General features: G+C 41.2%; 1 protein-coding gene across 7 annotated transcripts in view; it reads left to right on the top strand.

Moving 5' to 3' along the window:
• LOC148415525 (muscleblind-like protein 1) overlaps positions 1-18624 on the top strand; it is a 74502-nt gene that overhangs the window by 12472 nt on the left and 43406 nt on the right. For 6 of the 7 annotated variants that reach the window (XR_015867269.1, XM_088428101.1, XM_088428100.1 and 3 more), the window contains exon 2: positions 16291-17070. Coding sequence is in view for 6 of the 7 variants with exons in the window: in XM_088428101.1 (XP_088284227.1) it covers positions 16897-17070 (174 nt within the window). In the remaining variant the exon portion in view is untranslated. Of the gene's footprint in view, positions 1-12235; positions 12321-16290; positions 17071-18624 lie in introns of all 7 variants that reach the window. The other variant, XM_088428099.1, reaches the window with a different exon arrangement.

Here is an 18624-nt window from a genome sequence, read left to right as displayed (position 1 = left end):
ATTTCCGCAGATTACCGCGTCAACGTGAGCCATTAGTCATAGACGGGAGAAGTGGACGGATTACCGCACGTTTGGCCTCACGCCGCTTTCGTCCGGCTGAGAAAAATGACCGCACGTTAAAAAACAAGCAACGTGTTTATGTCTGAATGACGGATCTACAAGGGGGCGCCGCGGTTATGAAGGAGAAAGAAACACACCTGCACCGTCTAATGAGAGCCAGTACAAGAGCAGTACAGTCATCTGTGTTTTTCTTTTTTACGCATTTTCAAGTGAATAGAGAGCAGTCATTCATTGCAAAATAACAAGCAGAACAGTCCAAGTGGGCGTCGATTATTGGCCCGGCAGCAAACAACTAAGATTTTTGCAATAATATGAGAATTTTTTTAATTTGAAGGCGCTCGGATTAATGGCAAAGACGAGATCTTTCGAAGGTTGATTTTCGCTAGCAGGCTAATTTTGCTAGATTACTCAAAGGGCTTCCGCGATCAGAAATCGTGCGGATGGAATCGTGTGATGGAACGTCGGCGTTCATGGCGGGATGTCGGAAAAGGGTTTTCGGGACGATTCGGCGTGTTGAATCGGGTCGGCGCCGTCGGAGCAGTCTTCGCTTTGAGCGGCTGTTTAGCTAGCGAATTAGCGCACAAGACGAGATGAGAACTGGAAGCGACATACGGGGACGAGACGGAAATCGAAGTTTAGAATGTGCAACTTTATCAAGAGCAGCATCATTTCTCTTGTTTTTTTTCCAACTTTGGTATTTAATGTAACATTGCTATCTTCTTTGTTCACCTACTTAGAAAAAATTGACATGCGGTAGTGACAATTCTCGTTTCGACGTGATTTTCCTGTGATCGCAAGCAGGGCTGAAATGAGTCCTTAAAGGCCTCAGTTAAAAAAAAACAAAAAACAAAATGCTGACGCATTTTTTTCTTACCCTGGATACCTGCTTATTAGTGTAGTCTGAAAAATATGTGAATGTGACATATGTTGTTAATGTGACAGTAAAACATGTCAAAAAGGTGGTGAGAAGGCCAACTTCAAAATAAACCTTAGTTTACTAAATAATTCATAGACACAAATGACTTGTAGGCTTTTATTTTGAATTTGTTCCTGGCAGTGTGTCGTGGCTTTGCATCTTTACTAGTATCTCAACTGCAAACGTCTGATACAAACTACACAACGTTGTTTTGAAATCACATGCATTTGCCAATTCAGTACGCTAAAAATTTCATTACGTCAACCATGACATTGAGATGTTTGACCTCTTGCCAGTTTTTACCGCTGGCTTGGACTTCGTTGGGCTGCGACTAGCCTTAAATGGTCACAACCAGCCGTGACCACGTGCTCCATATAGGCTGGCGTGATAAATGTGTCATCTTAAATTTTAACATATGATAACATTAAAACACTATTTGCTTCATTTTAAGCTTTATATGGAAAAACATCGACTACAATCATGATTGGGTCATTTAAAAAAAATTTTTTTTCTTTCGACATTGTAAAACACTAGTGTTGGAGTTTGAGGTTTGTGGCACTGTCTCAAAAAACTGATCTTGGTTGGTTGTCTTCCATGCGCCACCCGCACGGTAAGCAGATACTTCCCATCGACGCAAGTGAGTGTGCATTTCTTTCAGATTTATGGTGCTTTCAAATTTGGGTATCAAGCGCCAAGAAGTATGACAAGGCATTTGGAGGGTTCGAAGTGAAGACCGCTGTTTCTTCGCTAGAATGGCCTTTTTTGGAATTAGGTTTATGTCATCAAGATTGTTTTGCTTGGAAGTATTTTTGTCCTTAGTCACACATCGGACATGTTGCACTTTTGAGTCTCCGCTACGCAACTTGGCATTTCCTGAATTGGTCACGACATCGAAATTCACAGATCACATGCCGTGTGATCATCAGCTTATTGATATCTCCTTCTATTCTCACTATAATTTGGATTTTGTAACAAAAAAGTATGAAAACGAGCAGGACGCCTGAACGTTTTGTAATTTCTTTGCATCACATTTTCTTTCATAATAAATAGGGACAATCTGGTCTTGGCTACACGTAACCAGAGATTTCTAAACTCGGATAACTAGAACCTCTTCATGTGTAAAAAAAACAAAGAAAAAACACACAGTTCATTCAGCTTTGATTATTTAAAAAAAATAATTGCTGCTACATGAATCCGCATCGTGCGATTTTATTAATTGGACAGCATGCCAAGCTACTAGGTGGCAGTAGAGAACTTCCGTCCCTAAACATCACTGCCATTGTTAGCGTCTAAGGCGGGATATTAATCTCTGTCGCCTGATTTAAAGGGTTCATATCATAATATTTTAAACTTCCTCCAGTTAAATACATGCATATAGATTGCATTTGGCACAATGTTGATTGAATTTATTATTAAATATTAGGTTTATGGTACTTCTAACTACTTTTAACCAGGAAGTGAAACGTCTTGTTTACTGAAGCCGCGTCTCTTAGCAAAGAATGATATTTGGAGCATTGTTGATTTAATTTCCTATTAAATATGAGTTTTGAATAAAGGGGCCCAAAACAGGCATTAAAATGCAAAACAGTGTCCGTGTAATAACCATTCCTCCCATCATGGGAACTCAGTATTCATTCAATAGTTTCGCCCGTGGATGTATTATTCAATACTGACATTGATTGTAAGGCTGCGTGCTCCCCAAAACACACATTTTCGCCACTTTGGCATTTTTCACAGTAAAACCAAACCAATAAATGAAAATTTGCTGTCATGGTCGACTCGGTGCAAAATTTCTCCTCCTCAACTCCAGAACCAAATTGACGAATGAAACGATGAATGAAACATGGAAAAGTCAGCCGTGTGAACTTTGACACCGCATTTTCATTTTTTCTTCTCTCCTAAGAACATTCTGCTCTTTCCCTGCCCACATTTCACACGCAGAGCATCCTCACCCTCCCCTCCATCAGATCATATCCGTATCCTCGCATCTGTCTCGCTGCACGTCTGTCTGGATTACACCACTACACGTGCTCTCACCGGAGGCTAAAAGACACTGCGTACTGTACGTCTCTTTCTAATTTGGGTGAAGAAGCCTGTAAAATCACCCGAGGGAGCCTTTCAGACTTTTTCCCTTGACCAACCTCGCACCTATTACCACTGCATCCCCTGCGCTTTTTATCGCCTTTATGTCTCCGTCTGTCTCGGACGCCTGCGTTCTTCGTCCCCATCCTTCTCTCTTACTCTTTACACAGAGATGTATACCCTTCTCCATTGCTATTCCTGCGAGGAGCAGACCGGTCTGGCGGTGGCTTGCTTTATGTCCATGAACTCAGTGACACCCTCGCTGCTGCTGCATTACGCCGCACTAGCGTTGCCACATGCAGGTAGTAAAAGGCATCAGATGTGTGCTTTTCTGCACAATAGCTGCACATTAAACCTTACATCCGTCCATCTATTTTCTTGAACACTTTTTACTGGTCAAGGGGAAGCTCGCTGTCAGGAGGTGGGGCAATGTCGGGAGCGGTCGCCTGTCAATCATAGAGTTTTTTCTCTTTTGAGCGGCAGCAGCGTCGTAATATTTGGGGGACATGTGGCTAGAAATGGCAGAAACAAAAATGGACGCTTTGCCTCTTTTGTTAATAAGCATTCTGTATTATTTTTTTGTTTGTCGTGATTCGTAGATCAGTATTATAGCAATACTGGACATTTTTAAACGCTTCATGAGTCACATTATTTCCTCTAGTTGCATCCCTCTAATAAGTCTCTATTCATATTATCCATCTATCTATCTATCTATCTATCTATCTATCTATCTATCTATCTATCTATCTATCTATCTATCTATCTATCTATCTATCTATCTATCTATCTATCTATCTATCTATCTATCTATCTATCTATCCATCCATCCATCCATCCATCCATCCATCCATCCATCCATCCATCCATCCATCTTCTATCTATCTATCTATCTATCTATCTATCTATCTATCTATCTATCTATCTATCTATCTATCTATCTATCTATCTATCTATCTATCTATCTATCTATCTATCTATCTATCTATCTATCTTGCTAGCTAGCATATCTATCTATCTATCTATCTATCTATCTATCTATCTATCTATCTATCTATCTATCTGTCTGTCTGTCTGTCTGTCTGTCTGTCTGCCTGCCTGCCTGTCTGTCTGTCTGTCTATCTATATTTGTCTGATTTGAACCTACATCTCAATAATAGATGTCCCTATGATTGAATTGGTTGTAGTGTATATGTGTTCTTTGAATTAATATACGAAAGGTATGTCTTCCTGACCTTTTTGAATCAAACGGCAAGCAACAAGTATTCTTTCATAAAGCTTCCAGTTTGGCTGGTCTGTGAGCTACCTGACACTCAAATCCATATCCTAATAACAGACGGCCACATTTTACATTCTTTCTGCCACATATTTGACATTCATTTCAGAGCAAGGGTTTCAAGTGAGTATGGTACTTTTTGGGGAGAAATGCCTTAAATTGTGTGTCTGTCTGGCTTCCTGTTGCTGCTGGCACTCATTTGAACACTGGTGGGCGAGGCTGGCACATGACTTTTTTTCCATTGGGCTTTGAGGGAGACAAATGGTAAAAAGAAGCCTGGCAAAAATCCTTGTTTTTCACTATTCAAACCCCACAACCTAACAACAAAAGGTCTTGTTCACATATATATTTGATATAGAGAAAGGATTTGTAAGTGTCTGCCTGACTTCCTGTTGCTACTGGCAGTCTTTCGAAAAGCCGAGTGGGTGAGGTTGGCGTTTTTTTTTTTTTTTCGTTGGCCTGTGGGGTACAATCACAAATTCTGCCTAGCAACAAGTGGCCGGGCAAGCATGTGAGTAGTTTTCCTGGAATGTAAGCCAACCTGCAGGAATATTTTTTTTTCTAACGTAAACACGAATAGACAGTGATGGTCGACTATTGGAGAAAAACACGCTAGGTTTGTTCTTTCGGATGAAGGGAGTCTTCACTCTCCAAAGTGTGCTAGAGTCAATGTTAATCGTATGCACACATATTACTCATGCGGCCAAGTCTTGAATATCAATGCCGCGGTTGACCTTCCATTCATCTCTTCACTCGCATCCTCTCTCGACGATGCAGATCTGCTGCCTCACGCTTAGCAGTCGGCGCTTGCGTGCTCCGAATCGAAATGAAGTCCAAAATTGCTCTGATGGCACCATGAGTGGAAATGACTTCATCCGACGCGAGAATGATGAGCGCTCAAAGGCAACACGGGCGAGTCCAATCACAGGCTGGCAGGGGCGTGGCCGAGCTGTTGCTCGACATGGTTTCTCGCAGCCGGGTTTCATCAATTCATTAATACGGTCGTCCCCTTGGCGAGGTGGAGGATCTCATTAATGTTGCAGGGATGTCCATCTCTTTTTTTTTTTTTCTCGACCCAAGCATTTTCCCTTCTAATATTAATGTAAAAAGGCAGTCAACTTATTGACTCCAGGAACAATCTCTTATTTGTTGTCCAACAAATATTATTATTCTCTGATTGAAAGGGCCCATATCATGATATTTTAAACTTTTCAGTGTCACATAAATGAATACAAAATTACATTTGGCTCATTGTAAATGTATTTTTATGCCAAATATGAGTTTTATTTTACGGAGATTTATAACCAGTTAGCGAATTGTCTCGTTTACCGAAGCCGCACCACTCACCGTGTGGTTGCCTCACCGCCTTCGTGACGTTGCTCATTGCTGTTGGTCATCCATCTATCATCTTGATCACTCATCCTCATGAGGCTCGCGGGAGCTGGAGCCTATCCCAGCAGAGTAAACAAAAGGGCCCAAAACAGGCATTTTACTGATGTTAAAATGCAAAACCGTGCCCAGACGCTGCACTCACTTAGAGACGTTCTTCCTATCAAACTTTGTCATTTTTTACATTATAATGTAACTAATAAATAAAACGCTGTTATCTCTGGCAACCTGATGCTAAATCTGTCCTCGTGAACTCCGGGACTAAAACAAAAATAAAATACATGGTTAAGGTCGGCGTGTATTTACTCTTGCACTGGATTTTGATCGTCAATAGGCCTCTCTCAAGTATTTTAGCCAAGGAATGGAAAACTCCTGGTAGTGTGATAACTAAGTGGGCATGCCATGTTTTGACAAGTTTTCACCATCTGGGTGAAGTTTCAGCTCCCTGGTGTCATCTTTCCTTTTGATGTGTAATGTGTTTGATGTAAAGATCAAAGGATTGAACAAATTACCGCACCAGGGTAAAAACCTCCAAAAAGTTGAACTCCCATGATACAGCCCCTATGATTTATTTCCAATGAGGGATTTCTATGTTATTAATCATGCATGCATCAAAGTGTGTGAAGGTGGAAAGCTTGACTCACAATGGGAGCAGGTTGATTTTTTTACAGGTTTGACATTTACCTTCTTCGGTATCGTTAACCCCCTCTGACGCGGCCGTTTACATAACCGGGCGGTTATGCAGATGGAAAACGCACAGCAGGAAGGATGCAATGTTAGTAACGGAATTTGTGTGAGGAGGAAAAAAATGGGGGGCGGCTGGAAATGCGATAAGCTCTCATTGAAAATGCTGACAGTGTTGCCACACCTCTGTTGAGGGACACGGAAATGTTAATTGATCTTTTCCGTGGAAACAAGCAATCAGTGCTCAACACAAAGTTTGGGCTAATGGGAATATATTTGGCCTTAAGCCACTACTGTCAATTAAAATCCCGGGCCTGATTATGAAGCTAGTTAGGCAGACAGTTTTACAAGTTCAATTTCCAGAATTGTGAAGCAAGTTGGTTGTTTGAAATGATGTTTTTCTTGCAAAATATGTTGCTCAAGCCGAAGGTTTTTGGTCTTATCTCGATTTTTACATCTCAAGCTAATAACGTAGAAGATAACGCCATTTGTGTGAAACCAAACCATCTTTTGGAGAAATCTAACTTGACAGGTAACGAGAGATGGCACGTTACAAGTCATTCTCGTATGGGAGAGAATCTTGGTTTCTAAAACAATGAAATTGAGTAACCTGCTGACCATAAAAAAGTGTATTGGGGTTCAGATTTGAAATTTGTCCGTAAAGATTCAACACTAGCTTTATTAAGCATGAAAATTATGGTTAGAATGTTTTTTTTTCGGTCTACAACAAAATGTGGGTCGTTAGGTATGTAGGTAGATAGCTTGCTTGTTACGTTGCTTGCAAGGTAGCTACCCAGCTAGCTATATTGCTAGAGATTCGATAGATAGCTAGCTAGCTAGCTAGCTAGATAAATAGATAGATAGATAGGTTGCTAGCAATTATGTAGCGTTTAGCTAGTGAGCTTGTTGTGAGCTAGCTAGCAAGACAGATAGATAGTTTGCAAGATAGCTACCTACCTAGCTAACTTGACAGACACAGGCAGACAAATAGATTGATCAATAGATGGCTTGTTACCTGGTTGCAAGGTAGCTAGCTAGCCAACTAGTGCGCTAGCTTGCCAGTTAACGTGACAGACAAACACTAAGACAGACAGATAGCTAATGATCATTACCATGCATTTTGGTGGCTTTTTTTCTTGCTTCTAATGAACAAAATGACTGCTAGCCATGGTTGTGATGAGGTTAGAAAAGATGTTACCTCATCTCAAAGCAAGCGCATTGATGCCACTGAGGACCTGACACCATTATCCAATTTGTCCTTGCCTTCGATGCTCTGACTCTTGTTGCGGCGAAGCCGACGACCTTGCAGCACATTTCTGCGCCGATGCGGCGCCAAGGGTGTTGTGCGAAGGAACCTGGCTTAGCGGGGAGAGGTTTGTTGTTCTGGGGGGGCGACAATGAAAAGTCGAGACGTGGCGCTCAGGGTGCAGGCGAGCAGAAGGCTGAGCAGATTTAGGGGACAAGGGAGACATATGCATGACAAGAGATGAGGAAAAGAAGAACAGGTGGTGATGTGAAATACTGATTTGTCATGTGAAGGTGCCATCAGAGAGTCGGTACACGTAATCCAAAATGTACCCAGCCCCACAACTTCAGATTTGAGAACAATTACCGGATATCACAAAGCGATTATCCCAAGTGATTATCTTGCAGTGTGGTGTATGTTGAGTGTTTTATTTTGTTTTTTTTCACTTCTCAACCTTCACAGAAAACAATAACGCTGTCAATTGTAAATGCTAAAGCTGTTCAAAATGTTGTGGCTAATAGCATAACTGCGTTAGTTATTTAATTCAATGTTTTTCAGAAGACAAAAAATATCCAACAAACAAGCGTCATCTGTCGCTATTTAGTCTTTGCAAATTGTTATAAAATGGATGACTAAGAATCTACACAGTCGCTATTTAGTCTTTGCAAATTGTTATAAAATGGATGACTAAGAATCTACGCAAACAGAAATAAAGGAGACGCTTTTAAAAGAAAACATATTTGCATTTTTAATTGATGTTGTGACTGCAAGTTGGAATTGCTGCAGGCAATTATGTGATTGAGCTGATAATTTTAAACGGAAAAAACATCAAATTCTACGACAAATGCTGCAATTCCATTCAAAAATAGTTATCATTTTGAGCTTTATCATTGTGCGAATCTCAAAAGTCTGTGGTTCAAAACAGTACAACGATTGACAAATAATTTACTTTTTTACCTTCTTCGTCGTGCTACTGACATCAGCAAGTAGCATGTTCCGCTGTTTGCGTCTGTGCTAAGTTGCTAACGTAGCTGTCGTCTTACTAGACATTTAAATAACTATTAATTTTGATACAGGGTTAGGCTTAAGGTTAAGAGTTACTCGCCGGACTTTTCTGGAAAGTGTACTATTCCAACAAAGCATTTATTTGGGGTCTTTTTCATAACTCTGCATTTTGAATTAGCGATTAGCATGTTTAGCACCTTTGGTGAAAAAGCTACTTGTTAGTTGAGTCGTTTATTTGAGGAAAACATTCGCGTCACACACCCTGTTACTGTTGCTTGTATGGATAAAATGCCAATATGGCACTACGAAGCAAGCTAGCATAGCGCTTAGCATTGCTAAGCAGCCACGAAAGAGATTACTTCCAGGAGTATGGCTTCTAGCGTTACGTAGATGCGATGCTAAGTTTGTGTTCTGGGGTGATATAAGGGTTTTCTTTTCTTATCATGTTCTGAGCTTGTATGTTTGTGTTTTGTCTTATAATGTTCTGGGTTTGTTGGTTGGGTTTTGTTTATGTTTCTTTATGTTTGCTTCTTGTTACTTGGATTGTGTCCACCTGTTCTCGTCAACCTGTTTATGAAAGCCAATCAGCTCCGTGCACCGATTGTGTCTAGTCCGTGTGCTGATTGTTGTCTCCTCAGTTTGAAGTGGATTCCGTTTCCTGTTTCCTTTGAGTTCTTTTCCAACCATGTTGTTTTTAGTCGCCATCACCCTTTTGTAGTCCACGTAAATTACATTACTGTTTTTCTCGATTCTCGTTTCCCTGTTTATCTCTGGTTTTTATTATGTTCACTTTGTAATTTTTTTTTTACTTTGCTTGCTTTTATTCTTCATCTAATTAAACTTTTAATGTGAATACTTTGTTCTACGAGCTTCTCTCCACACCAGAGTTCAACCTGAGAGTATTAAGCCACCGATCGGTGAGCTCAGACCTCGGATAGTCCGAAATTGTGGTTTGCTTCCCAAAACGGTACATCGTACTGTGGCATAGATGTCACACCTTCTTGTTTCCAAACTCCTATCTTTCAGCAACTAGTAGTAATAACCACTTTTAGCCATCCCGTCACTCCTCCTTCGGCCGGGCTCCTTTCCCGTGCCCCCACCTTCCCTTCTCGCCGGTCCTATCAGTGTAAAGGTCAGCTCAGGTCCAACATCAACAGCGTCGCCGTTTGTAATACGAGGCGTCCAACGTCCGCTTTTTGCAGCATCAGACAGTCAGTGGACCTTGAACTGCTCCTATTACCAAATGACCACGCCGCTTTTCTGCTTTGCTTAGCTGATGTTTGAAATTAATTTTCAGGCTTAACAGATTGAGCTTGTTGTCAAATTGACGCAAACGTGTCGCAGCCCGCCTTATTTTTGCTTTCTCTTCCATCCTCTCTGTTCATTATTTCTCTCTCCACATCTGCGCATGAAGAGAATATTGCTTTTGAGAATAACAATAAAAAAAAATGCAGTTAAGGCAGGATTTTGTTGCCCTTGGTTGACACAACGTAAATAGCAGACTTTATTTCCCCTTCACTTGGTTTTTAATCATCATTGCAAAGCGAGGGTTTATTATCATAAATCAAAAGTAATCACCTTGTCTATATTGAGGCTTATTGCCACAAGCCTACAAATAATTCCATGGAGCCAAATGAGCAGCACCGTTATAGCAGCCATATTAGCACCCAAGCCGATGGCTTTCCATAAACAAGGTGCTAAATAATTGTGCTTGTTGTTGATGCTGGTAAGAATCAGTCGAACTCATTATGCGTTACAAAAATATATATATATAACAATTGTCATATTAATTGTATATAATTGTCATAATTAAGCTTTGTGCACACGCTATGAGTTAACTTTACGTTAACGCTGATTGAAAATCTGCATACATTATCATTTTGCGCAGGTTGTACTGTATTTTCTTTTCAAATAAATGTTTGTTGGGCTTTTTACTTCAATTTAAATCGATTAAAAGGGTAACCATTCAGATATATATATATATATATATATATATATATATATATATATATATATATATATATATATATATATATATATATATATATATATATATATATATATATATATATATATGTATTTATTTGGGTTGTCAAATTCAAAGCCTTAAGCTTATCGCAAAGATTGTCGCATTATCTTTATTATTATCTTATCACACTATTTGTAGCCTCAGATTTTTGTCAAAAGTGATTCCGATTTCTATCAAAAATGAGTGTGCAGCAATTCGTGAGCTGGGTGGTGAGTTTCGCTTGAAAAATCGCCCTGATGGAAATTTAGAAAAAAAAAAAGTGATTGCTAGTCAATAAGAAATAGAAAGTATTAATACATAACAGGTGCATACATGCATATTTTTTTCTATGATACATTGTGAGATCTATACGCTGGAACATCAAAATTGCATCCCGCACATCAATGATACCGTATGGTGCGCTTTTATGATGTGATATATCACTGTATTGATATTTTGTCCCACCCCTAATTGATACCGGCCCCTAAAAAACGTTGACGTAATATAACATAATATTGATAGTGTCCCAGCACTAATTGAGATGGTCTCATGAGACGATATGAAATATATCTCAATATTTATGCACCCCCGATGTATAGAAATAATCTATCCTGAATGTGAGCAGAAAATGCGGGGTCAAAAGGTCCCAAGTTTGCGCGGCGCATTACTTCCACACCTCTCTTCCTTGGTCAACATCGTCTGGAGTTGATCCAGTGGTATAATCATATCTGTTGCCTCCGGCTATGGGAAATGGCCACATGCATTATTCACACGCACTGAGATGCGTATTGATGACGCCCTTATTTATTTATTTCCTCCACAGCAGCGTTCCTTTCACTTTTAGTCTCGTTCCGTCACGCTCTCACTTACTCACGCAAAGGACCGAAAGCAAACGACGGCTCGTTTTGTCCAGGGTGTTGATGAGCGGCGACCTCGGCGGATCGCCTTTTTTGTCTATTTACGAGTTTGGCGCCGGTCTTCTTTTCATGTGGTCATTGGACACTAATGCAAGGGGTATTTGGTTTTATTCCCATTCAGAAACGCCGGAGTTCAATTGCTAAAATGGGCTTTCTTCTTCTGAGTGATAAAAATAAAAGTTTGGAAGGTTGTTCAGGAGTGTGGGCGTTAAAGGTTCCTGTTCTCTTTCACCTGTTGTCGGTTTGTGAAGGGGAATCAAAGCGGCGCCCGTCTTGGCAACCGGTCGAGCAGATGGCGCATCGACACTTTCAAAAGCTTCGATCAATTAAGCCGATTCTGCTTTAATTCTTATCCTTCGAAAGGAGCACGTTTTACTGACACCTCAGAAGTATTTTCATTTATGGATAAACAGGTAGCACGCTTGATTTTTTTTTTTTTTTTAAGTGCACTTAATTGAGTTTGAACTTCATTTCAAAACACCACCGCATGAACATGATTGATTTCAGAACAGCACCGTGAGCACCGTGTTCCTCAAACGACCTGCTCACGCTAGGAACCAAAGATGATCAAGATTATCACGATGCTTTCGGGAAGAAATTCAAAATAAAAGTGGACCAATATGTTACTTGTACCATAATACAGTTTCTTTTGAAGGATTAGTTGACTTCCTCAAAACGTGGATTAGCCGGCAGCGCATTACCCCGTATGTCTTGACGCACAACCCAAAGAAGACGCACAGGTAGATATCTGCAGTAAACAGTAGGAATTGAACATTTTTGATTATTCTCTTTTTATAAAAACATAAAATATACAGTGTTTTCTGCACTATAAGGCACACTGGATTATAAGGCGCACCCTCGAATAATGACATATGTTAAAACCTTTTTAATCACAATACAGTAATACTCAAAGTAATAACAATAATAACACAAATAATAACCCGAAACTCTCAATAGCATAATAACTCAACATCAATATGAGCAACATTGTTCAACTGTAAAAACACAAAAGAAACAGGTAAAGCTTACTTTATCACTTCGTTCCCCATCTACGGATCGCAATCTGAATATTGATCCATATATAAGGCGCACCTGATTATAAGGCGCACCATCAGCTTTTTAAAAAAAATAAGGCTTTTAGGTGCGCCTTATAGTGCGGAAAATACGGTATTTGTTTGTCTGGTCTGACTGGTCTGGTGTGTCCGATGTGTGTGCAAAGCCGGAGCAACAGTGGCTCATTTCAAATCGGCATCGACCCAGGGGAGCAATTTGGATGAGATGACCTCTGTCCTTCATTGACATTCTGCCCCTATTGTGAAAGGGCAATTCATTTGCTATGTGCCTCATTGTGTGCAGTGTTTTGCAACATTTGACCAGTCATCTTTTGACATTGCTTTAACAGAAAATCAAAATATTTTTGACTAATCTTCAGTTTAACCCTTATGTGGTATTTTGACCATTTTGGGATCAATTTCTTCCACATCATTCTTGCGCCGTTATAGCCAAGGGATGCCACATTTCTAACTACCTGCCATGTTGCACTTTGAAATGTTATCACCGTCTGGGTGAAATTTCAGCTCCCTGGTGTCTTCTTTCAATGATTTCCCTTTGATGTGAAATGATTTTGATGTAAAGATCAAAGCATTGGACAAAATACCGGTTAATGACGATAGGAGGTGAGCATGTGATCGTGACTGTGTGAGAAAATTACAACCTTGATAGCCTAGAGATGTGTTTAGGGTTTTGCCGGATTTCTGTGAATAGAAAAGACTCATTGCGCTTTTCTGTTTTTAATAGTTTGGTAATATAAGCGGGTGTTGCAGTTCTCCCTTCTTAGTTTCGTTCCTGCCAAATGCAGTGGGTTACTTTAACCTCAAAACACACGCACATGAACACAGCTTAAAATATCAACTCTGGCCCGAAAAAGTCGTTCACCACAAATGTGACTGGCCCAATCCGGATGTAACCACATTTTTATTGCCTTTTTTTTTTGTCTTTAACTGTGTTTATTTCTTGTCTGTCTTTGGTTCATGTTTCGAAAGAGTGAAACTCTTGTTGCATACTGCAGAGTCACTGAAGTAGCAAAATTGAATAAGTCTTACCAGTCAGGGGCTAGCCTGTTAGCTGCTTTTGCTAGTGGTTACCGTTAGCATAGGGTAACCAGATTTTCAAAAATAAAAACTGGGAAATGACAAGTTTGCTGAAAATATGCAATTAATTCTCACCGAGAACTAATCATAACAAATGTAAACACTAGTCAATCTGGTTGTCTGATTTTTTAAATTTAGCTAATGCTAGCTGCTATCTTGAAAGACACATCAACATCCCTAAACCGACCAATACACTCAAAATGATCCAATCCATTGTGGTGATGGACTAGATATTTCTGTTTGATGAATTAAATTAACATTTCTATCGATATTTGAGATGTCCTACTGTGTGAGTGGCCATTGAATGCATCTCCAGCATAACACAGAATAAACTCATCAGCACGTCATTCTGTCCTGGTCGTACGGGACTATCAAATGAAGTCATCAGAAGGCCGAAATGATATTCAGAATTACGTACAGGTCTGTCGCTTTAAAACCAAGACAAAAGAAGGGAAGTATAATAAGCGATTACATGATGTTGTATTTTCCGAGGGGAGAGCTGGAAAATTGCTTTAAATAAAGGGCACCTAACAATAGCGTATTCACAAACACATCTGCTGTCGAGAGCAGGGAATGAGGAAATGATGTAACAACATGTGGGCTGTGGGCTAAGAGGGTTTGTTTTTTTTTTTTTGTGCGAGCGAGGAGGTCAAAATGCGTTTGTCAGGGTCGAACTAACGAGGACGTGGAAGTGAGTATCATCACTTTACTGTATTCGGACTCCCTGTGATGAGAACGCTCGCGTCGCCTTGGTCTCTCTTCATAGTGGCCGACTGCCAATACTGATATTACATCCATCTCATTATGGGATTGCCAAGACGGACAGCTCCGCTGCCAGAGTTAAACAAACTTTATTGGTTTTATTCCGAAGGGTAACCTAAAATTTATAGGTATCTTTCTGAAGTGCTTCTCATACTAATATTCACAAATTATGAACTCACTACCGTGTTGGTGTAGGTAGTAAGGTAGTTGTCTAGATTGGTTTGACTTGAGATTTTTATCGTTATATCTGTTATTTTTTCGTTTTTTTTTTTTTCACCCATCCGACGGCGTACACCCAAAACTGGTTGCTGGTCAATTGCAGGGCCTGCAGACGAACGTCCATTCGCACTCACAAACACATCTAAGTGCAATTCGGAGTGTCCAATACACCAAACATGCGTGTTTTGGGGAATGTGGGAGGAGTACCCGGAGAAAACCCACGCTGGCACGGGGAGAACACGTAAACTCCACACAGGAAGGCCTGAGCCGGAATCGAACCCGCCTCCTCATTTGAGGCGGACTTGCTAATGAGTCTTCCACTGTTTACTTCATTTAATTTAAGCATTATTACTGAATTTTTCTTTAAAAAATATTTTCCTTGTATAATTGGCACTTATTATGGCTTGACAGTTTTAATAAGTATGACTGCTTAAGTCCTTATCTCAGTCAGGGGCAAACGCTGGTGAGTGTCATCAAAGGCAGCGGTTCTTTTGATTTTCTCTGGCTTTGTTCAAGGTCGACAGAGGTAAATTAATGTTTCCAGACATTTGCTTGTACTGTTCTGTTTTGAAAACGCTCAAAATTTTCTTGCAACAGCAGCAACTTCCGGCAATTTCTAGCGACCTTGAATGAACCGTGAGGATATCCGAAGAGAAACTATCGCCAACATTCACTCGTCGGCGGGATGGGGGCTTTGGGTTTGATTTCTTTCGTTGTACTATTTCAAAAGTAGAAATGTTTGGTTTTGTATTTTTTTTTTTTTTTTGGTGATCTTTCTTTGAGTCTTCACGTCAATACAGGTTTTTATATACCAGCCTGGGTCACTGGGATTATTCTGTGCTTTCACAGAACCACAATTACATATGTAATAGTCGTTTTTTTTTGTTCTGGTCTTTGTTTCAACTTCCAAAAGTATATCCCTCAGTCTCTCCAGTTTGGATAATGCTTTGGTCTCAGTTGATGTGGTCTACAACACTAAGCGTAGATTAATGATAGATGAAAGCTGCGTTAAGAAATGAAGTGACCCAATTCCGATTTTAGTGCCCCTATGACCTTTGTCTGATTTTTAACGGCAGTTTGAATGACACGTCCGATTTTTCCAAGGCAATCGAGGCAGGTTGAATAAAACAAAACAACAATGGCAGGAGAAGCAAAAAAAAACCTCACTCATCTCCTTTTCTATTTCCGCCTGAAATTAAACAAATTGAAAATATTCTGGCTCTGTTATGACAGCCATAACGTTGCCAGGTAATCAATTCAGCCATCCATTGCGGTGCCTCTGTAAACACTGACGTTAAGCACGCCATTTTTGGGCTGTTCAAAGTTGACACAAAAGCCACATAGAGATCGCATTTAGTTGGAAATGTGAACAAACTCACAAAAAACTCGGAATTGAGCATTAAACCCGGCTCAGACTTATAATCTGGATTCGTTGTTGCAGTAGGAACAGAACTCTGTTGATAAACCAAGAAGAATTCGTAAAAACAAAAAAATCGGTCCGTAGCAACCGACTAAAATCTACGGTAAACGTTTGTTTGCGCGTGTCGCCCCACTGACACGATTCCCTCCTTCCCCACAGAGAGAAGTGCCTTCTTCCTCTCCCGCCCGCGGCTCTTGGACCGGACTGAACCCCGCCACAGTCGTCAGCAGCGCTACCTCGCAGGGCTGCCGCCGCCCTCCGACGCGCCACTGATTCGCTAAAGTCGAGTCCCTCCCTCCCAGCTCGCGTCCCCCCCTGTGCAGATAAAGCCCGATGCTGAGAAGGAGCAGATCCAATCAGCTGCCGTGAGCGGGAAGAAGATCGTCGCTCTCGTCGTCTTCGCCGCCACGCCCTACTCCTCCTCCCCTCGCCTCTTCCCATCATGGGCCGACGCGATCAATAACGTTATAGCGTTTGCTCGTCTGACGGCCGAGCCGAGGAGCGAGCCCGTATCTGACCGCTAAAGGCTTCCTATTTGAGGCAAGCGGGCCCCGAGGATGGGCTACAGGTGGTAGAGCCCCGAGAGGCCGCCCTTGGCTCAAATCCCGACAGAGACCTTTCCGGCCCACCTTCTCCCATGTCATTGACTTATTCATCCTCATTAGCAACACACAGGCGCGCACATAATCACGTTTGCCGGATACGCGTTGTTCTTCATCGGTCCCCCTCGGTTGCTTCTGCGACGGCCTGCGCCCCTGCTTCAAAATGGCGGTGAACGTGACGCCCATCCGGGACACAAAGTGGCTGACTCTGGAGGTGTGTCGGGAGTTCCAGAGGGGGACGTGCTCCAGGCCGGACAACGAGTGCAAGTTCGCCCACCCCGCCAAGAGCTGCCAAGTGGAAAACGGCCGAGTCATCGCCTGCTTTGACTCGCTCAAGGTGAGTGTGACAAACAACTCATCGCCACGCAATTCATCACTGCCCTCTTTGCCTTTTTTTTTGCTGTTTTTTTTTTTACAGCTTCCAATAGAGACAACAATTGTCTGGGGTGCATTGGAATCATAGCCAATCCAACGCTTTGGTGATTCATAACTCTGTGATACTTTGGGACTTTATCAAGTGCAGGGGTGGACGACTCCGGTCCTCGAGGGCCGCTATCCTGCATGATTTAGATCATTCCGTCCTTCAAAACATATGACTTATATAATCAGCTCATAAGCAAGCTCTTCAGCAGCCATGATAGTGATCCCGATAGTTTGAAACGGGTTTTGAAGGACGGGAGGCTAAAATGTGCAACCCTCAAGGACCGGGCGCGAAAGGTTCTGTCTTTCCTGGAGGGGTTTTGTAAAATATAATTGAGAAGGACTCTTCTAATGAGAGCCAATACAAGAGCTGCATCCACAAGTCTATCTTTATACAAACAATCAAAACCATTCCCCAAGTCAAAACCTTCGGAAATTAAAACAGCAAATTTTGAAATATGGATACCGATAACCTGTGCCGATAATTTACCCTCGATTGTTTCGCTTCTGGCTCAGGCCTTCCTGAATGACGTTTTCATGCACTCCCCATGCCTGTGCAAGTTGTTTTCCGTGTCCTCAGACATGACGTGCAGGGTAGCTATACTGGACACTTAATTGTCCTTGGGTGTGTTTGCGGGTGTGAGTTTGGGTGTTTGTCTTTACGTGCCCTCAATATGGCTGGCGATGCTCCTGAGGATAAGCGACTTGTGCAATGGATGGAGGAATACATGATAAAATCAGAAAACACTGATTCTTAGATACCTCTAATAGAGAGACACAATTATATTGTCTTGTGGTTCTGAGTGATTCAAGAACTGAAGAAAATCTTTGTTTTTCCAAAGCCGCAGATGTGGTGATTTTGATATCCACAATAGCCAGGATACAAATGTAGCAAATTCTTCTTTTGTGTATTTGAATGCATCTTGAAAGTTATTTAACAGTATATAAATGACAAGGATAAAAGTGTGCAACAACAATGTCATTGCGTAAGAAAACACATGCTATTTTGTTCTTTGTTACTTGTTCTCCATTAAAAAAAAAAAAAAAAAACGGGAATGCCTCGACCCCGTTTTTGCCATATACTAGCCCAGACAATCAAATGATGTTGGAAGAGACTCCACAATGGAATGCGCTCGACAGAAAAAAACTGTCAACCCAGAAACACATTGAGTAGTTTTCCAGGGTACCTCTTAGTGATACAGATACGGAGTTTCCTTCCTACAATTGGATTATGTGTTATTATCTATGGCTGCAGTCGGCCCCTTTGGCTGCTGTTTTGACTCTCGCTGCTGGCGACAGAAGACTATCTGATGGTATCCAAACCTTTGTTCAGTCAATGTTGTTTGTGATGTGAGCATGATAGTTGGCAAAGTTTTCCCCGTAGTTTAGGGTTAGGGTTAAGGTTAAGGTTTTTGTGACCATTGGATTATCTTTCATTTGGTTCCAGTTGGAGATGGGTGACGGCCTTCAC

The sequence above is a fragment of the Hippichthys cyanospilos genome, chromosome 11 (genome assembly GCF_059441005.1).
Source record: "Hippichthys cyanospilos isolate Australia breed blue-spotted pipefish chromosome 11, RoL_Hcya_1.0, whole genome shotgun sequence".
Taxonomy (NCBI): domain Eukaryota; kingdom Metazoa; phylum Chordata; class Actinopteri; order Syngnathiformes; family Syngnathidae; genus Hippichthys; species Hippichthys cyanospilos.
The sequence above is the reverse complement of the archived record's forward strand: the minus strand, read 5'-3'. Positions and strand labels throughout refer to the sequence as shown.